Source organism: Jaculus jaculus, chromosome 7 (assembly GCF_020740685.1).
Source record: "Jaculus jaculus isolate mJacJac1 chromosome 7, mJacJac1.mat.Y.cur, whole genome shotgun sequence".
NCBI classification, from domain to species: Eukaryota; Metazoa; Chordata; class Mammalia; order Rodentia; family Dipodidae; genus Jaculus; species Jaculus jaculus.
This window is the reverse complement of record NC_059108.1, coordinates 126,215,667-126,235,363: the sequence shown is the minus strand read 5'-3', so window position 1 is coordinate 126,235,363 and position 19,697 is coordinate 126,215,667. Positions and strand designations below refer to the sequence as shown.

The following is a 19,697-nucleotide window of genomic DNA, read 5'->3' as shown; positions in this document are numbered from 1 at the left end:
TGTTACTACTTTGGGAAGCATATATACTTGATTGTGTGACCTTTCACATTTTGAAGATATGAGCACAATCTTTGGCACAGCATTTGAATCTAGTTTCTTCAAGAGCATCTCCTTGGAAGGCTACTAAGCAAGGTAGGGAGTGAGAACTGAGGAAGGATTCGCTTTGCTTGGGGCTTTAACGGTGCTAAAGTAAGTCAGGCACTTTGGGCAGAAGTGCTTGCGGCTCTTAGAAGTGCCCTGGCTTACTTCAGCACACTGTGAAAATTCTGCATCCCTTTGTCTCTGCTCGCCTCTAGTTTTCGAGCTCCGTGGTGCTGCTAGTCTGTGCCAGTTGAGAAAGCCAAGATACAGTCTGCTGTGCCTGAGCTTTCCCGGCTGCCACCCGGCATTCAGCTTTCTCAGGCTTGCCGTATGAAATGCTGCTTACCTGTTGGCTTCCAAGTGTCCACTGTCCTGTTGTTCTATGTCTTCTCTCCTGTTCTCCTTTTCTTCTTCTTTTTAAAAAATTTCTTTGTTCATTTTTATTTATTTATTTGAGAGCAACAGACAGACAGAGAAAGATAGATGGGGGGGAGAGAGAGACGGGGGGGGGGGGGAGAGGGAGAGAGGGAGAGAGGGAGAGAGAGAAGGAATGGGTGCGCCAGGGCCTCCAGCCAGCCACTGCATAAACATAAACTTACAGAATGATTAATAATCAGTTTCTGTATCTCTGAAATTCTTTAATTTCTACCAAGAAGCTTCATAGCTCATAATCTAGTTTTTCTTTTAACTAGAGAGCTCATTGTGGTTTAGTAATGAGAGATTACAGCATCATGTAATTTTCAAGTGTTAAATCCTTATTTCTAGATTTGTACTTTCTTGAACAGATGAATAATGCTCTTGTCCCTTTCCCCTTGCAGTTTCAAGTACAGTATTGAGATGTATTGTTACATCAGGTAGAAAGAACACCTTTGAGTCGTTTGATGGCTTGGAAGGCACTTAAGATTTGGGCTCAGATTATTTAATTTCAAAATTTTCATCTGAAATAATTTGCAAAGTAAACTTTAAACCAAGGTCTTTAATCCAGCCCTATTGCATTCAGATAGGCTAGAGATCCACATTCCATCTCAAATACTTACCCATACCCAGCAAACACTGAGCATGAGTAACAGTCACTGTTATCCCTTTCTCCATCATACCACAAAATGAATCTGACTTCCCCAGTTCTGGGCTTTAGCTCTCCTGACCACTGGTGCACCAGAGTAGCACCTTGCCTTTGGTTTGAATAAATCCTGTCTTTTTATTGCAAATATCTCATTTGTGGAAATGAAGTGTTTCTGTTTAAGTTTTTTTCCCAATTGGTAAGTAGTTAAGTCTTACTGATTGATATGTGAACACTAAGTGGGTGATTTTATGTATGCACATGTTCTCAATGTGCCAATAATTTGCAAAGAACCACGACTAGTTCAAGTGTTTCTCTTCATAGGTAGCACATCAGAAAGCGCATATAATTTGCCTTTTATATGACTTTAGGAAAATTACTTGACCTTTGTAGACTAGTTTTCTCATTGGTAATGTGGGAATATTAATAATATAACCATTATTTTATGTTTTCTGACATGTAGCACACATCAGAATTTAGAATGGGTGTCATAATTTTTGTGACCTCCTAGGGGATGAGGTTTATCTGTACCTCAAAATGTCTAGTTAATTGATAACTGGTGAATGAATAAGAATGCAGACCTTTTTCCTTATTTTTGTATTTAATTTGCTGCTGAATATCTGAAGTCCCCAGAACCCCAACATTTTCCTTCTTACAACTTAAATGCTCAAAAACCTAATTGAATAATTTTTTGTGGAAGTATGTTGAAAATTTTAAACAGCTATGCAAATATGATTTTTGCTGCTGCTGCTGATTATGGTGTCGGAGTTCCTTACTAAAGAACAGGGCTGCTCTTTGTTGACCTTGTCTGCTTAAGTGTCAGACACCTTTGCCACTGGGAACTAAGGTTGTCTGAAGAATGTATATGCAAGTCTAGGAATATTTGGAAGAGCCACATAAGGTGGTGTATGATTTTTGACATCCTTTGGACTATTTTGGCTCTCTGCCTAGTCCATCACCCTTCATTTGTATCTTTTGTGAGGTTTACTTTCAGTGAAAGCAAATGACTTTCTTCAAGGGAGGTGAAGCATTTTTTTGATCAAAAACTTGCAAAAACTGCATCCCCATTAAAGCTTCTAGATAATGCTTTATTGCTTTTTTCTCTTCACATCATTTCTGAGCATCTTTCTTATTGACTACATTTATTTATTATTCTTAAAAATACAGACTTTAAACATAGAATGTTAGTACCAGATGCTGTAATCGTGTCTGTATGTGTCTCTTTGTTTGTGTGTGGTGAGAGAGAGAGAGAGAGAGAGAGAGAGAGTGAGAGAGAGAGAGAGGCAATATCACTTCCTTATTACACAGGTTACTTTTTAAAAAATATTTATTTATTTTTATTTATTTATTTGAGAGTGACAGAGAGAGAGAGAGAGAGAGAGAGAGAGACAGACAGACAGACAGACAGACAGGCAGACAATGGGCACGCGAGGGCCTCCAGCCACTGTAAATGAACTCCAGACTTGTGTGCTATCTGGCTAGCATGGGTCCAGGGGAATCGAGCCTTGAACGGGGGGGGGGGGTCCTTAGGCTTCACAGGCAAGCATTTAACCACTAAGCCCCCTCTCCAGCCCACAGGTTACTTTTTAAGGGACAGTGTGAGACAGGAAAAGAAAAAGAGAGAAATTATATGTAGTAGCTAATTATCTAGTATGTTCCAGGCATTGTGCTACGTAGTTGAGATATGTAATATTTTACAAGCAATCACCTTTAGTCACTGAGCCACCTCCCCTGCCCACATGCAGTATTTTAAAGTTTTTACAGCAACACAGCGATATAGCTATCATTGTCTTCATTGTATAGTTAGGAAATGGTGGCTAAGAGAAGGTCATTATTTTATTCGTGTTCTCATTGCAAGTAAGCAGAAGAACCAGAATTGAAGTGAATCCTGGTATATCAGTGATTTTTCTCATCACTGTGATGAAATACCAGACAGAAGCAGCTGGAAGGAGGAGAGATTTTTTTTTAGCTCATGTTTTCAGAGGGTCACAGTGTATCTCAGCAGGAAGGGTACATGGAATGGCTTGGTGTGTGGTAGCTGGGGTGTGCAGAGGCAGCATGCTCACATGGTGTTGGATGAGGAGGCACAGGGTGCAGAACTGGTCACCTTCAAAAAACTGCCTCTAGTTTCCTACTTCCATTAGCTGGGCCTCATTTGCTAAAGGCTGTCACAATCTGGGGGCCACATATTTAAAGTATGAGCTTGAAGCTGGGTATGGTGGTTCATGCCTATGTTCCCAGTACTTAGGATGCAGAGATGGAAGGACAGCTACAGATTCCAGGCCAGCCAAGGACACACAATGAGATAGTGAGATCCTATAATCCTGTGGAGGCCATTTTAGCTTCTGCCTCTGCCTACCAAAGAAAAATGGACCCTCATAATGCATTCAGTCCAACTTCACAATCCCAACGCTCTTTGAAAGTTCAATGTGTTTTCTAAGACTCAAGGCAAACTCTTAGCTGTGGTCCCTGTAAAATTTAAAAAAAAATCAAATTACATACTCCCAGAATACAATGACATGGAATAAACATACTTATTCCAAAAAGTATGGAACAGGAGGATAGCAAGGAAATATTGTATCAAAACAAAACTAACAGCAAGGCAATAAGGGAAACTAAATCATGTAGCACCCTGCCCTGCACATGGGGCTTGTAGTGCATTGATATGGATTTCATTAGGTCTTGGGAGACTTGCTTCCACAGCGTATCACACACGGTCTCTTTAGGGCTGGTGATACTCCTCTTCCTTTCAGTTCACTTCCAGCCAGATCATCTCCACACTCCAAAGCACTGGTGGAATTGTGGGATTTGGGAAGAAAGTGGTAAACATAGTTCTTGTGACACACATCTATCAGTAGCAGGAAGAGGAGGCAGAGAAAACTTTAGTGTTGTATTCATACCTAGTCAATGAAAGGAGTATAAATTCTAAACTGATTTGACATTCTAGTAGTTGTGTGCTTCATTAATTAATTCAGCATATGTTTATTCAGGACCAGACATTTATTCTATGCTGGGTGAACAAAAATAAAAATACTTCTGCCATCCCCGTGGAGGAGACAACTATTGAGTTAATGGTGAAATCATGCAGTGCTAAGTGACAGAGGAAAGCCCTGGGTACAATGAACCTGCTGAAGTCTAATGTGGCCTGTGGTGAGGAAGGTTAGTTATCTATAGGAGACCTGGTTACAGGAGAGCTTTGAGGAATTCTTAGGAGCTAGTTAGGCAGAGAGCATGGGTTGCATTTCCAGGGGAGCATACACAAACATCCGAAAGTAAATACATCACAGCTTGGGGCTTCTGTAAGGTAGTGTGGCTGAAGTGTGGCCCACTGGAAAGAGCAGATGAAGCTCTACAGGTGAACAGGAAGTCATTCTTGGTTTCAACAAGCAGGAAATTGAGGAAATTTGATTTTTAGAAAGATTGCTGTGTCATGTGGGTAAAAGATCAAAATGGAAAAACCTGGTTATCATAGCAGCTAATCTTGGAGAGAGGTTGTACATAATTGAATTCCGGTGATACCAGTGTAGATGAAGGGAATGGATCTTAGAGGTGATTTCTCAATGGAACCAATAAGACCATTGACAATTGTATTACTACAAAATTAGTGAATAAAAACAGACATGTAGTGGTAATTAGGGAGACAGTCTAGCTTCACAACTGGTCCTTGATCAAGAAACAAAATTTAAAAGGTTTCATGTTTAATGGTTAGTTAAGCCATGTGGTGAATGGTTAGAGCAAGCCAGATTTGAGAAGTGTGTCCATCTACTTTTTATTTATGTCTACCATACCTTAATGAAATATTAGACTGGGGCTGGAGAGATGGTTTAGTGGTTAAGGCGCTTGCCTGCAAAACCAAAAGACCCAGGTTCAATTCCCCAGGACCCACATAAGCCAGAGGCACAAGGTGGTGTATGCATGTGGAATTCATTTGGAGCTGCTGGTGGCCCTGGCATACCCATCCTCTCTCTATTTTGCTGCCTCTTTCTCTCTTAAATAAATAAATAATATGTTCAAAAGTTTGAAAAATAAAGAAATATTAGACTGAGAAGAACATGACTTGAAAGAGGACAGTGACAGCATGTCTACTAGTGACTTTATATCACTAGTACTGCAAGAAGAAAACAATAAAAATCATGATGGAATTAGAACATGTACTATCAGATCTACAACATTAATAATGAACATTTGCAAAGAATGTAGGAGAAACACTATTTTAATTTCTTATTTGATAAAAACCAGAACAGAATAAAATGAGAACTCTGGAGGCTCATAGATATTAAGTGGTTGGCTTGAGGTCACACAAACCATAGTGGGACTCAGACTCATCTAGGGCTCTCTGCAGGATGTTGTGGTAACCACATGACTCAGCTTTAGAGCCAAGACATGAGCATTAGAATCAGAGCATCCACTTTGAAGAAGAAAAACAGAGTATTTCAAATGATACCAAAAACCTACAAAAGCCTTTGGAATATATACATATACATATATATGTGTGTGTGCATTTGTGTGTGTGTGTGTGTGTGTGTGTGTGTGTGTGTGTGTGTTACTGAATTATTTATACAATATGTAAATAAATTTTATCTGGAAAATATTTACATAAATGATATTAGAATTTTAAAGAATTTATATAGAAAATATCAACAGGGCATTATATTTGACATTTAATCTTGCCATTCATTTCAACCAGTGAGTTACTGCTGACAGTCTGCCATGTGCCTAACATTGGGACATATTCTGAGGGACTTACAAATGAAATATGACAGTTCTATCTTCACAAACCTTAAAGTGTTGTTAGAGAAAAGATATTTGCAAACATGGAACTAATTTGGTTCCATTCAGAAAGCTAACTAGTGCCATACTTATGTAATGCTGTGACAAAATTTAGGAAACACATGACCAGTTCCTTGGGTGTTCAGAAAAAAAAAGACACTGACAATTAACAGAGTTGATTCAAAGACTTCATGAATGATAAGAACTTAATAGCTGGAGATGTGATCTTACAGCTATTAACCTTGAATGATGAAAGTGATTTGATTTTTCAAGGGAAGGGCAGAGTGGTGAAATAAATGTGTTTGTTTTCTTGTTTCTAAAAGAATTTGAAATTTAGTCTAATAGTTCATTTAATTAACAAGATACTATAAACCTAAATGTCAACAACTTTAAATGGCAATGATAATAATCACATCATAAAAGCTATTGTAAGCATTAAAAACGATATACAGAGAGAGCACTTTGTATACTGTACACACTCAGTGTTACTCTTCATGATAAATGACAGGTTTTGTCATTCTGAAGGACGATTTATCAACTCTTCTCCAAAGCTTTATTTATTTTGGTTTTTCAAGGTAGGGTTTCACTGTAAACCCAGCATGACTTGGAATTCACTGTGTAGTCTTAGGGTGGTCTCAAACTCATAGCGATCCTCCTACCTCTGCCTCCCGAGTGTTAGAATTGAAGGCTTGCAGCAGTATGCCTGGCTCCAGTTTAATGTAATTTAAATTCTTTGCATGTGTGTGTATGGTATACATGTATGCATGTTCACATATGTGTGAGTGCTCATGTGTGTGGTACATGTGCATGGCTGGATGTGTTCACATGTATAAAGAGGTCAGAGACTGAAGATGTTTTCCTGAACTGCTCTCCATCTTATTAGTGAGAGAAGGTCTCTCACTTGAACCTGAGCTTACTGATTTGGCCAGTTTAGCAAGCTAGCTTGCCCCTGGGATCTGTATCTCTGCCTCCAGAGTACCAGGGTTACAGGTGGGCTGCCAGGTCCATTCAGCATTTGTGAGGGTGCTGGGCTGTGAACTCAAGTCCTCATGCTTTGCAGCAAGCTCTTTAAAGACTGCATCATCTTCCCAGAAGCTAGAAGATATTTTTGTGGGGGAGGAGTGTTGACATTTTATTCTGAGATATCTATATGATTCCTAGGTGGAAAAATTGAGATGGCATGTGTTATTCAAATAGCATATGCATTTGAGATGAAGATGTACATTTCAGAGCATTGCCCATGCGTAGTACTGATAAGCCCTGTTGATGGATGGGATTGCTTATGGAGAAGCTATTGAAGTAGAATAAGGAGCCTAGGGTTGAGCAGTGTTGAATTAAATTCCAACCTCTAATCTTGGAGTGAGGGGAGAGGTAGCAGGACACTTCGAGAGGAATATATCCCAGAGCAGGAAGCAAGGGAAGAGAGTTCCAAAAGGGACGAAGGGATCAACTAGCTATGGAATGAGATGAAATGTCCAGTGATGTAATGGATGACTGCAAAGGATCCACTGGGTGTGGCATTCTGGAAGCTCTAGATGATTGTAGGAAAAGCATACATGGAGCTAGAATCCAGTCAAGAGTGAGTAGAAAGGGAAGGAGAGGTGGGATGTATACACAGCTCTTCATGATTTTGCAGTGCTGGCAGAGGCCGGCAGCTTGAGGGGAGAGTGGAAGGTCAAAGGGAAGATTTTGTTTGTTTTTGACCTCAGAGATTCTAGCGTGAGTTTGAGAGCTGGTTTCACCGATTTCATAAAGAGGGAGTAATTAAGCTGGGTGTGATGGTGTATGCCTTTAATCCCAGCACTTGGGAGGCAGAGGTAGCAGGATTACTGTGAGTTTGAGGCTAGCCTGAGACTACATAGTGAATTCCAGGTCATCCTGGGCCAGAGTGAGACCCTACTTTGAAAAACCAAAAAAAAAAAAAAAAAAAAAAAAGGTTAAAAAATTAAAAAAGGAGTAATGATATAGGAAGGATAGCTGATGGGTGGAGAGCTCTTGTGATGGACTTGGTGTTTGACAGCAAAAGGAAATCAGGAGATACAAGTGGGTTTTTGATGTCTTCTATATGTTGAGTATATGTTAGGTATTATGATCAGGGATTTGAACAATGTCTGATTTATTAGTTATAATAACCCTATGACATTGTTATAACCAATGCCATTTTACAGATGAGGAAGCCGAGGTTTAATAGAGTGAGAACCAAGGTCTTAATTCAGAATGGTTTGGTTTCAGAATTTATACCTCCCTTACTTATTGGCTTTGCTCTGCTATGGCGTTTTTGTTTTCTGCAGCTACCATAATCGTGTCACAGACGGAATTGCTTGAGTAGCAGACATTTGCTCTCTCACAGTTTTGGAGACTTGCAGCCCAAGGCGTAGTTTCTCCTGAGGCCACTCTCCTTGCCCCACAGATGGCCACTTTGTTGCTTGCTCTTACTTGGCCTTTCCTCCATGCTTCTGCATTTTGCCATCTTTTCTATGTCCTCATCTTTTCTTATAGTGACACCAGGAAGATTGGATTAGGGCACACCACTGTAATGTCTTCATGCTTTACTTGCAAGTGTATTCACATTTTGAGGCTAGTGTTTTAGCTGTGAAATTTGGGGAACACAATTTCGCCTGTAACAGATAACCTCTTAACGTATAAGGAAAGGAGCGGCCGTGGGGGGAGTTCTGCATAGCATGTAACTTTAATAGAAGAGAGTGGAATAGTGCTTGAGAAATGCAGCCCTAGGGCTAGTTGTGGTTGAAGATCATTTGTATACAGAGTCTGCCCGTTTCTCTGAGTCTGTCTAGCAGCAGTAAAGTGTATGTGTGGACCTTTGATGAGACTGCTGGGTGCTCACATAGACTTACTAACCAGCCCAGTGACCTTCTCTTGGGTACAAGACTGAAATGCACAGGATTTTTATTTCCATCCTCAGTGCAATTACGGTGTACAATTTGCCAGAGACTTTTCTGATTATTCTTAAGTAGTTGAAAATGGGAGAGTTCAATCTGTTACTGCTGAGATTTTGATGCATTCACTAGTACAGAAAGTAGCCCGAACATTTTCCCAACCTGCTCTGTAAATTGTTTTTCATGATTACTCACTACTTTCTCTCCTGTTTCTTTCTTATCTTTATTTTCTACCTTCATTCCTCTGTAACTTACTGAGTACTTACAAAGTATCTGGTGCTTACAGTAGAGCTCACAATCTGTTGTACATACATATGTATATATGTTGTGCTTGTAAATACACACACATATATCGCCAAGTGAGAAAGCTATTATCAAAGTATTAATTCATTGTTCATTTAATCCTATGGATATATTAGGTACCTACTAAATTCCAGACAGTGTTGTAGGAATGGGATGGAGACATGAGTTAAGGTAGTTTTTGTATTTTAAGAGATTTGTGATCTAATATTGTAAAACAAACAGGTAAGTAAACAAATGCAAGACCATATGAATTTGTAAGCTAGTATTTCAAAGGAGGAAGTAACTCTAGTCTCTCTTTCAGTGGGCATGTTTGGAAACTCACTAAAAAGAGTTATCAATGCATTTGAATGCGAGGACCTATAAAAAGAACTTCCATTCATCTTATGAGCATTTGTGAATGCTTCAATCATTGTGTAATGATGGGTTTAAAGTTCTTGAATTATGAGGCAGACAGTGAGTTGGGGGGTCTTTGACTTATCTCCTTGTTAAAGCTTATTGTCCACACCCTGTACCATCATTGACTCTTTCTTTAGGGGGCAGAATGATTAATGATAATCATGAAATACTCTACAGAAGCCCGCTGAATGTTCAAACTTGGGATAGGTTACAATTATAATTCATTTCTGTGATGGTGGGTGAGCAGAAAGCATATGCTGGCCTAGCATGCATCTCAGATATTTGGCTCTTAGAACTTTGCATTAATATGGGGTTCCTTGTAATGTCATTGTGAAAATGAATAGCAAGCCAAAAACATTTGGGAAAAGATGGATTTTTGTAGATGATATAATTGGTATATTTTCTCTTATCACTTACTTATAATTAACTTCAGAAAACAAGGTGCTTACCACCGGATACTTATTGGGTTGGGAGTCATAAAATCTGAGTGCTAGTACAGCTCTGGTGTTGCACACCTGTGTGCATTACGTTCCCATCTTTAAAATGAAGTGGTTTTGGGAAAAGGTCTCTAAGGTTCTACCAGTTCTGATACCTTTACTGTTTGTGATTACACATTCCGCATCTATCAAAAGCATTTTGACTTTCTTTAAGTTGCTTAAGCCAGCATTTCAGTTAGGATGCATCCAGGAGCTTATTCCGTGGGCTGTGGGGAACAGCAAACAAAGCCTTGCTTCTCCGGGACTTGATATGTCTTCTGCTAACTGCTGACAGTGAGCCATACCACCCAAAAGGCGCCCCCTGTAGCCTTAAAGATTGAGAGGACAAGTGGACAGTATTGAGAACTGTGGAAGAGGAGACCAAAGAGACGTTGATCACCATGGCTCCTGGGGATTTGCAAAGAGGAATGACTAGAACTGGGCCATTCACTACAGCCAGGTCAAAGGTCAGGTCAGGAATGTGGACAATGCTGGTGACTCCAGGTAGGTCTAGGAGGGTAAATACACCTATTTAGTCCCTCCTGAGTCTTGAGACTGGGCAACCATGCTCAGAAAGCTGCTAGGAAGGCTTCTAATTGATGAAATTCTTTGAAAGAAAAATGTGACTTTTTATGCATTCTTATTGCCACACCATCATTGTATTCTTATTTAATATTCACTGAGTAAGTCTGCTCTTAACATATCCATGCAGTTCAAACATCAAATAAGCATATTGTCATGATCACTTACTGAGTCAAACATCTGATTTCCACTTAATGCCATTATTCACTCAATGGACTCCCCTCTACCACTTTTAAAGGATTTTTAGAGTGTTGAAAGACCTTTGAGTTTTTTTTTCCTTCAGTTTTAGTTAAGTAATATTACATATAGCTCTCTGGTAACAGAGAGATATCTATTATTATTTTGCTAATAATAAGAAAAATTTGGGATGATTAGGAAGTCATTGGAATATTGTTTGTCTTAGTGACTGAACCCAGACAGGTTATGAATAGGATATTAATATAGATACTTAAAACAAATTTTGGGTGCTGAATGTAGTTATAAGAAATTGTTTTTGTAGTTCTTTCTGTCATGAAGTTCAAGTAAAAATTTATGTATGCTCCATAAAATACTAATTCCTGCATGGAATCATTTGAAAGCAGCTGTATGCCTGATGTATATTACAAGATGATTTTTTTCTTCTTCTGTTTTGCATTTATCTAGTTGCTTCCAAGATCCGGTACTTGCAGGAATATCATAACCGGGCTCTTCACAACATCTATCCTGTACCATCAGGAACAGATATTGCAAACACCCTGAAATACTTTTCTCAGACCTTGTTAAGGTAAGCCTTAAAATATCCTCTACTTAGAGAGAATTATTAGGTAGTTCTGCTGAATTTATTGGGACCTAAGTTTGTATGGAACTGAAAGTTTTGAAAGGCATTAAGTTTTCTAGTGCTCTGCCAGAAGAGTCTGGACTCCAGTCCTCTGGGTGTGTACAGCAGATCAGATTCTGGGTCTACCCACAAGGATGGGTAGTGTGGCTTTTGACCACCTTCCTCAGTTGAATGTCTTTTCAAGAGATCTATCAATGATAAAAGTTGTATGTTTGGCATTAATAGCACAGGATTAAGAGGAGAGACTACATTGTTTAAACAAGAAACACTTTCAGTCTAAACAAAAGTCAGGATCATGTGGCACCGTAGAGTCTGCACCAGTACTTCCCATTTCTCTACATGCAGTAGATGACAATGATAGTTATTTTAAGTCCAAGCAACACTTAAGATGTCCAGAATGTCTTACAGCTGACATCACAATTCCATGGAGGAGAAAATAACAAAAACACAGGAGCTCTTTTTACATTATCTACTTGTACTACAAGGCAGAGATTTGAGGGAGGGACCATCTACTGTTGCTTCTCATTGTTGCCTTGCCAAGAAAAAGTATTTTATTTTCTTTGAAAATTAAACTGAAGAAGCCAGAAGAACAATTCACCTTCCATTAAACCCCAAGGTTTGGTCTCTCCCACTCCTGTAATCTTCTCACTTTAAATGTGCTTTGGAAACACATGGATTGACTTGCCACCATCCATTTTATCTAGCTGGCAGCAGAGTTTTTGTAAGTTAGATCTTAGGAGAAAATACAACATTGGAATGACTATAGTGACACTTGAATTTCCAGTGGACTGTCACTTGAATACTTGGCAGAAAGAAATATCATGTGACCAGCCAGTTCTTTGCCTTCTGTGCCCATCTCCCTGCTCTTCTTTGAACTCTCTTCTCATTTTTAAAATTCTTAGTATACCTGTTCCACATTGAAATAATTCTATTTATTAGATTCATGCTGACAGACTTACACAGTAGGCTTAGGACCCTGTGGCAGGCCATTTCCCTTTTCAAATATGCTGAAATAATTAGTCCAGTTTTCATAATAACAAGCAGATAAATTTACCAGCCAAGGCTTCTAATTTCATCTCTTGAATTCTTTTGTCTTTGAGGTCAGGGCTTTCAATGGGAAACACTTTCCTGATTCAAAACTTGTGAAAGTACTCAAAGTGAGAGATGCTTGTCAGTAGAAAGCCTTGTGATTTCCATTTGTGACATCCTTGTTGGCACTTCAAAGCTTGCTGCTCAAGGGTTAGCAATTATGTCAAAAAGTTAAGAAATTTAAGATACTGAAGTCACGTTCGCAAGACACACTCTATTTTCTTAAGCAATGAACCATTAGACTGTGATCATGGGTAGTAGAATTTCTTAAATATTTTTATTTTATTTATTTGAAAGAGAGAGGGAGAAAGAGAGAGAGAGAGAGAGAGAGAGAGAGAGAGGGAGAATGCCAGGGCCTTCAGCTACTGGAAATGAACTCCACATATATGTCCCACCTTGTGCATCTGTCTTATGTGGGTACTGGGGAATCAAACCTGGGTCCTCAGGCTTCACAGGCAAGCACCTTAACTACTAAGCCATCTCTCCAGCCCCCAGAGGGTGGTAGACTTTTAATAGTGAAACTGATGTTAAGGTAATTTGGTCAAGTGGCCTGTTGGAGAAGATTCTGTGCAATTGAGTGAGGATTCATTCAGCTCAAAAGGAGCCAACCTCAACAATTGCTAATGACAATAGTAGTAATAGCTATCATCACAATAACGATATTATGTCACAGTTACAGTACATGTGTCTATCAAGTACTGCTGTAAGCACTTCAACTATGACATCTCCTTCAATCCTTTCTAATTAGGGAAGTGTAATACACTATACTCATTTCACAATGAAACTGAGGCACAGTGTGGTTAAATAGGTTGACTAAAGTTATTAATCTAATAATGTTGGAACTGTTAGGTCATTGGTGCCCTAATCCATAGCACTCACTGAGACAGTTATGCTATACTGCTTCTCTTTAGCACTGCTGTCATACTGCAGGAACAGGGCGGGTTTTTTTTGCATACATATGTGGTGTGTATCCATGCACATATGTGTGTGTGTGGGGGGGAGTGTGTATGCATGTGGAGGCCAGAGGTTGACATGGATTGTATTCCTCAATTGCTCTCTATTTTTCTTTTAAAATATTTTATTTATTTATTTATTTGAGTGAGAATGGGCACACCAGGGCCTCTCTAGCCACAGCACACAAACTCCGTCATGTGCATCTGGCTTACATGGGTTCTGGGGAGTCAAACCTGGGTCCTTAGGCTTCACAGGCAAGCACCTTAACCTCTAAGCCATCTCTTCAACCCCACTTTATTTTTTGAGACAGAATCTTTTCCTGAACTTAGAGCTCTCTGATTTGATTAGACTAGCTAGCCAGCAAGCCCCAGGGATTCCCTGTCTCCTGACTCCCAGCACTGGGTCACAGATGTATGCTGTCATACCTGGTATTTTTTTGTGGATCTGAAGAGTCTAACTAAGGTCCTCACACTTGTACAGCAAGTATTTTACTCACAGGGCCATTTCCTCAACCCCAGGGACACTTGGTTTACTAAAAACTTAGTTTGGAGGCTGTAGCAGTTACTTTCTCATTGCTGGGACAAAGCATCCAAATAAGCAGCATCTGGAAAGAAAGGGTTCATTTTTGGCTTACAGTTTTTGAGGAAGTTTTATACAGATGGAAGAAGCATGGCAGAGCAGATAGCTCATGTCATATATTGTCATTTCAACAGGGAAGTAGAAGAGAACGTGAGCTGAGCTATGAGTGTTCAGTGGGCTGGACGAATAAACCTCAAGGTTTGCCCCCAGTGACTCACCTCCTGCAGCAAGGCTCCACCAGCTGGAGATTTTTTTTTTTTTCAAGGTAGGGTTTCACTCTAGCTCAGGCTGACTTGGAATTTACTATGTAATCTCAGAGTGGCCTTGAACTCAAGGCAATTCTCCTACCTCTGCCTCCCAAGTGCTGGGATTAAAAGTGTGCACCACCACGACCAGCTTCCAGTCGGAGATTAAGTATGAAGCTTAATCACAAACAATTGAAGCTATGGGGGACACTTTACATTCAGACCACCACAGGGCTTGGGGATGGATAAAGCACTCATTATTCAAGCTGGAATACCCGAGTTAGCTCACCAGAACCCACATTAAAAAAAAAAAAAAAAAACACACCAAAAACAGGAGACCATGGTGCACTTCTGTACTTGCACATGTTGCTATTGACAACCAGATAGGAGGTGGGCCTGGAAAATGTCCCAGAGGCTTCTGGCCAGTACCACACATAGGACAGTGAGAATTCAGAGCTAGAAACCTTCCTCGGATGATGTGACAGGCAAGAACTGACCCAAAAGCTGTGTTCTGACCTCCATGTGTATGTCATGGCATGTGTACTCCCACACATATAAATAATAACAATTTAAAGTTTTGGGGATTTTTGCTTGTGGGAATGCTAAGACCCACTGTAAGTCCATAGAGTGGTTTGGGCTTTCTATGACATTAAAGGAAGAAAGGAAGTGTTTATTGCAAAGATTTGCCATCTTTCCAGAATTTTTGTTAAATTGTGCTATACCCCAGGTAGTGTGGGTGGTATTTCAACTCCTGGATGTTTTATTCTGTCTTCCACTCAGCAATTAACTGTGGGTAGTGGGTCAGAACAGAGTTGATAGACTATGGTGTGGAGGACCCCACATTCTCACCCACACCCATATGCACACCACATGGAGATGGGAAAGGAAACATTGAGGAATTCAGTGTATCATAGATTAGACCTTAAATAGTTATAGGCCAACCCTTGGGCTGAACCCATTACAATTTCTTTCTTTGTGTCTGCTACACCTTTTTTTGTAAGTTGGAAATACACAATTTAAAACTATTATCCTCGGGCTGGAGAGATGGCGTAGCAGTTAAGCTCTTGCCTGTGAAGCCTAAGGACCCCGGTTTGAGGCTCAGTTCCCCAGGAACCACGTTAGCCAGATGCACAAGGGGGGCACATGTGTCTGGAGTTCGTTTGCAGAGGCTGGAGGCCCTGGCATGCCCATCCTCTCTCTCTCTCTATCTGCCTCTTTCTCTGTCTCTCTGTTTCTCTCAAATAAATAAATAAAAATGAACAAAAAAAATTAAAAAAAGAAAACTATTGTCCTATGAATTATATCATGCTACAATCCCTTTCAATGTTGACAAATTCATCCATTACAATTGTACTTGTATTCTTTCTTTTTAAACAAAGTCTATTAGAGGGGTTGAAGAAATGGCTCTGGGCAAGAGTGCTTGCTGTGTAAGTGTACAGGCTTGAGACTGCCTGAATTAAATCCCCAGCACTCAAATAAATAGCTGGACATAGTTATGCATGCCTGTAACCCCAGTCCTGGTGGGGGTTAGAAGTTCACTGGTCAGCCAGCCTGACCAAAAACCTGGCAGCTATGGATTCAGTGAGAGACTCAATCTCATGGAGACAATGTGGAAGAGTGATTCTGTTGGACACCTGACATTCTCTTCTGGTCTCTTAATATGCTTGCACAAGGCACACACATCTATATACAGATGTGCACACACACCATACCACACACACACCACTCACACATTACACATTCTTTCTCTCTCTCTGTGTCACATACACAGAGCCATTAGATAGCTTGGTACAAGTGAAATGCTCCAGATATTTTGTTCCATGAGTATTACAGTAAGATTTTCTGTAAGCAGCATAGTTTCTTTTGCTTTTATATACTTTTCACTTTCAGAATTATTCATTGCTCTCACTGTTTTCAGAACTCAAGTTCTTTGAAAGAAATAAGGAAAAATCAGCTGGGTTCTATGGCTCATGCCTGTGATCTCAGCACCCAGGTATCACAGCAGAGGAGATGAGAGCTGGACACCAGCCTGGGCTCTACAACACTGCATTACAAAGTCCCAGCACTTGACCTAAGTCAGAATTATACTTAGAGCAATAATTATAATTATAGAGCAATAATCATCTGGTATTCATGCATGCATGCATGCAATGTATGCCAATTCTAGTAAAGTTTTTTCTAATTCAAAAGGCTGAGTTCAGCCTAGATATTTAACTTCAATTAATTTACTCCCTAGGAGGGGAGATATTATAGTTACCATATATTGACTATAAAATCAGTTGAAGAGTCCACATCTACCATTTAGCTCATAGTTAGATTTAGAGTCCTGGCAGGGTCCCTCAACTCTAGCTCTAGAAGGAAGTCCTGTGTGGTACCTGGCTTGCTAGTGCTGTGCCTAGAGCAGTTTTTGCCCCATGACAGGGGATCAATAAACACTTGTTGAATTGACTTTTGTCAAGATTTCATCCAGTGCAGGAGCCCATCTAGAGCATTTCCTGAATCTGGTAGTGATCTGAGGTCTTGGGTGAGATTATATCTAAGTGCTAACTAAGTTATGCACATTTCAATTCAGCAGAGTCCACAGACTGGCAGTGAACACAGTTTAACATAGCTTGAGTGCCTCCTGAGATCTCCTAGCTTGATCCCCTCACAGCTACAGAGGAGTCTGTTCACATTGCTTGGAAGCATTCCACAGTCACCTTGTAACCTTGACCTTCTTTAAGGGTCTTATCTTTTACCTGGCTGACCGTAAAGGTTCCTAGTCTTCCTGTCACATCCTTTTGGAAACCCTCCCCAGCATCTCTTTGGGTGTTCTTCAAGCTGCATGCCACTTTCTCCATCTGGGAAAAGCTGCTTGCATTGTTAACTCTTCAGAAAATGTTAATCTGCATTCAAAAGAGATTCTAGTCTTAGCCCAATAATCTTAATTGAGTGATCATTTCTAATTGCTTATTAAGGCGATTCAACTAAAGCCCACGGAATGGCTTTAAAGCATATCATGATCAAGTAAAATTTCTATAGTGCAGAGAAGCAGTTTAAATGTCAAAATTTATAATTGTGTGGAAAGTTTACTTGACATATTAATTTTTTGTGCTATAAACACCTCAGGACAATTACTCATCTTTCCACACACCCACAGAGGTCTTCTTCTCTTGCCTTGTCTCGACAAAGCAAAGCAGTGCTTGGAGAGAGGCCCTCAGGAGGGAGAGGGAAGGTGGAAAGCTGGCTGCTGTGTCAAACTCTTCTGAGCAGGGGCATTCTTAATATTCTTTTTGGGTGGTCTCTATAGAGACCTATGGGAAAGAATTTTTAGATGTGAAAAATCGCTGAGCATTCCCAAGTTAGGCAGTTTGGTTGGGAAAATAAGTATTTTTTTCTCTGAATAAATTTCACAAAACATCATAAAGTCATAATGCATTGTACATTATTCATAAGCCCCTCTTAAGTTATGCCACAGATGAAAGCATTTTCTTACATTAAGACATGAATGATAATTTAAAACTGGTTTCATGGATAACTCATTTTCGCCATTTTTTTCTCAACTTCACCTACATATTAGATCTAAAGGCAGTGAAAGAGAGGTTTACTGTTTCAGTGCTGACAATCTTCCCTCCCTGCATGTAGGAAGCTATTATTACTATCATGTGGGAGTCCCACATATACAGGAAGGGAAAAATACCACAGTAGAGACTCCAAAGTTGATTTACTAGTGCTTATTAACATAGATCCAACTTTGGAAAAATAGTAAGTTATATTCAGAAAAAATGTGCTATGTTTCTCCTACTAAGGGGAAGGTTGATCAGGGCTCTTAGTTTAATTTAAAGGTTAGTTTAAATTATTATTAATTTATGATATTTATTTTATTTTTATTGTATAAGGCAAAATGTTGTTCTTACACCTCAAGTATAAGATCCCACATCTTGTAATTTTGAAAAGATGCTGATAGCTGGCCAACTTAGTGCTGAAGTTTGGGAAATAATATACTGACTTATGTCCATTATTATTCTAAAGGAATTTTCAGTGGGTTAGACTCCAATAAGATTAAAACAAATTGTTGGTGACTGGGCTTATCATGAATACAACATCTGCGGGTGGTATTCTTAGGAGCAATTGAGTTATCTGAGAAAATTATAAAGTTTGATGCAAAAAAAATCTGCTGTCATTTATAATCGATGTAGGCAGATAGAGATAGGTGGAATGTTGATATTATCCACCATAAAGTACAAGCTTACAAAGCTAAATACATCACACACTAAAAATGTAAATTAAATCCCTTTAAAAGCAACAAATACATAAACTCTTAAGTTATTTATTACTAAGAAGTATTACATAACTATTCTGAAATTATCTTTATTATCAATTGTTTTTCCCTGGACATTGGGTATCAGAAGACAAAGGAAATTGAGGTAAATTAGGCACATAGAAAATAAAAAAGCATGTAGTCATTTTCTTACATTGTAACATATTTATGCACTGAGTAAATAAAAATTAATGTAAACTTGACATAGCAAGCATGCTTGACACTAACCAATTCTTCACATCACCGTAAACTATAGCTGCAATATCATTAACTGAGAATTTAGTAATTCTGGATGCACATAGTGTAAGTATAAAACAAGGTTATTTTATGTAACGAGGCATTTATAAATTATCATTTATTTTGACTAACAAATAAGTATACTATAGCAAAGCACCTAAGTGCTACAGATATTATAATGTATAGTTATTGTCTACTAATAAATAGTGCAATCCAATTTTAAAAACCTAAACATTTGGCTAAGCAGTATTTTCTTTTATTTTTAAATCAACTTTTCTGCTTTATCATTTTATTAAAATGTTTATAGTTTTAAATAAGACTAAAGGAAAACTATTTTTAGACATTTTTATTCCCACTAAACTTTTTTAACTTTCTAAATTTTCTTTAGTTTTTAGTGAGTTTTGTTGAATAATAACGTAAGTAGCAGTAATATATGAGCTCTTATTGTATGATGTATAGTTATATAACAGACACTGCTTGCTTAGTCTTTAGAATTTTCAAGGTACCTATCTAATAAACCACTGTTTGTATTCATAAAATAAAATGGTTCCTCCCCAACATGCCAAATTAAAACACACACATAAATAACCATTATCATTAGTTCACAAACACATGCTATGGGCCATCTACTATATATTATTTTATAGCTTTTCCGATGTAGTTTAGCTAACATTTTAGAAATATGTATTATTTCTAAATTCATATGCCTGTTTAAACTTCATTATCTCCAATGATACTGACAGAATGTCATGAAACAGTATCATAATATACATATAGACATTATTTTGATGCAATAAACATGTGATTTTTAAGACTTTCTTAATAAACACACATGTTTATTCTTTGCTAAAACATGTTTCTGTGAGTGCCATACCTATATTTTGCAAGTTTCTATTTACTGATTAAGACAG

At 38.8% G+C, this 19,697-nt stretch overlaps 1 protein-coding gene across 10 annotated transcripts in view; it reads left to right on the top strand.

Annotated features, from left to right (window-relative positions):
• Unc79 (unc-79 homolog, NALCN channel complex subunit) overlaps nucleotides 1–19,697 on the top strand; it is a 271,086-nt gene that overhangs the window by 42,139 nt on the left and 209,250 nt on the right. For all 10 annotated transcript variants that reach the window (XM_045155122.1, XM_004649317.2, XM_045155118.1 and 7 more), the window contains exon 2: nucleotides 11,208–11,328. Coding sequence is in view for 9 of the 10 variants with exons in the window: in XM_004649317.2 (XP_004649374.2) it covers nucleotides 11,208–11,328 (121 nt within the window). In the remaining variant the exon portion in view is untranslated. The remainder of the gene's footprint in view (nucleotides 1–11,207; nucleotides 11,329–19,697) is intronic.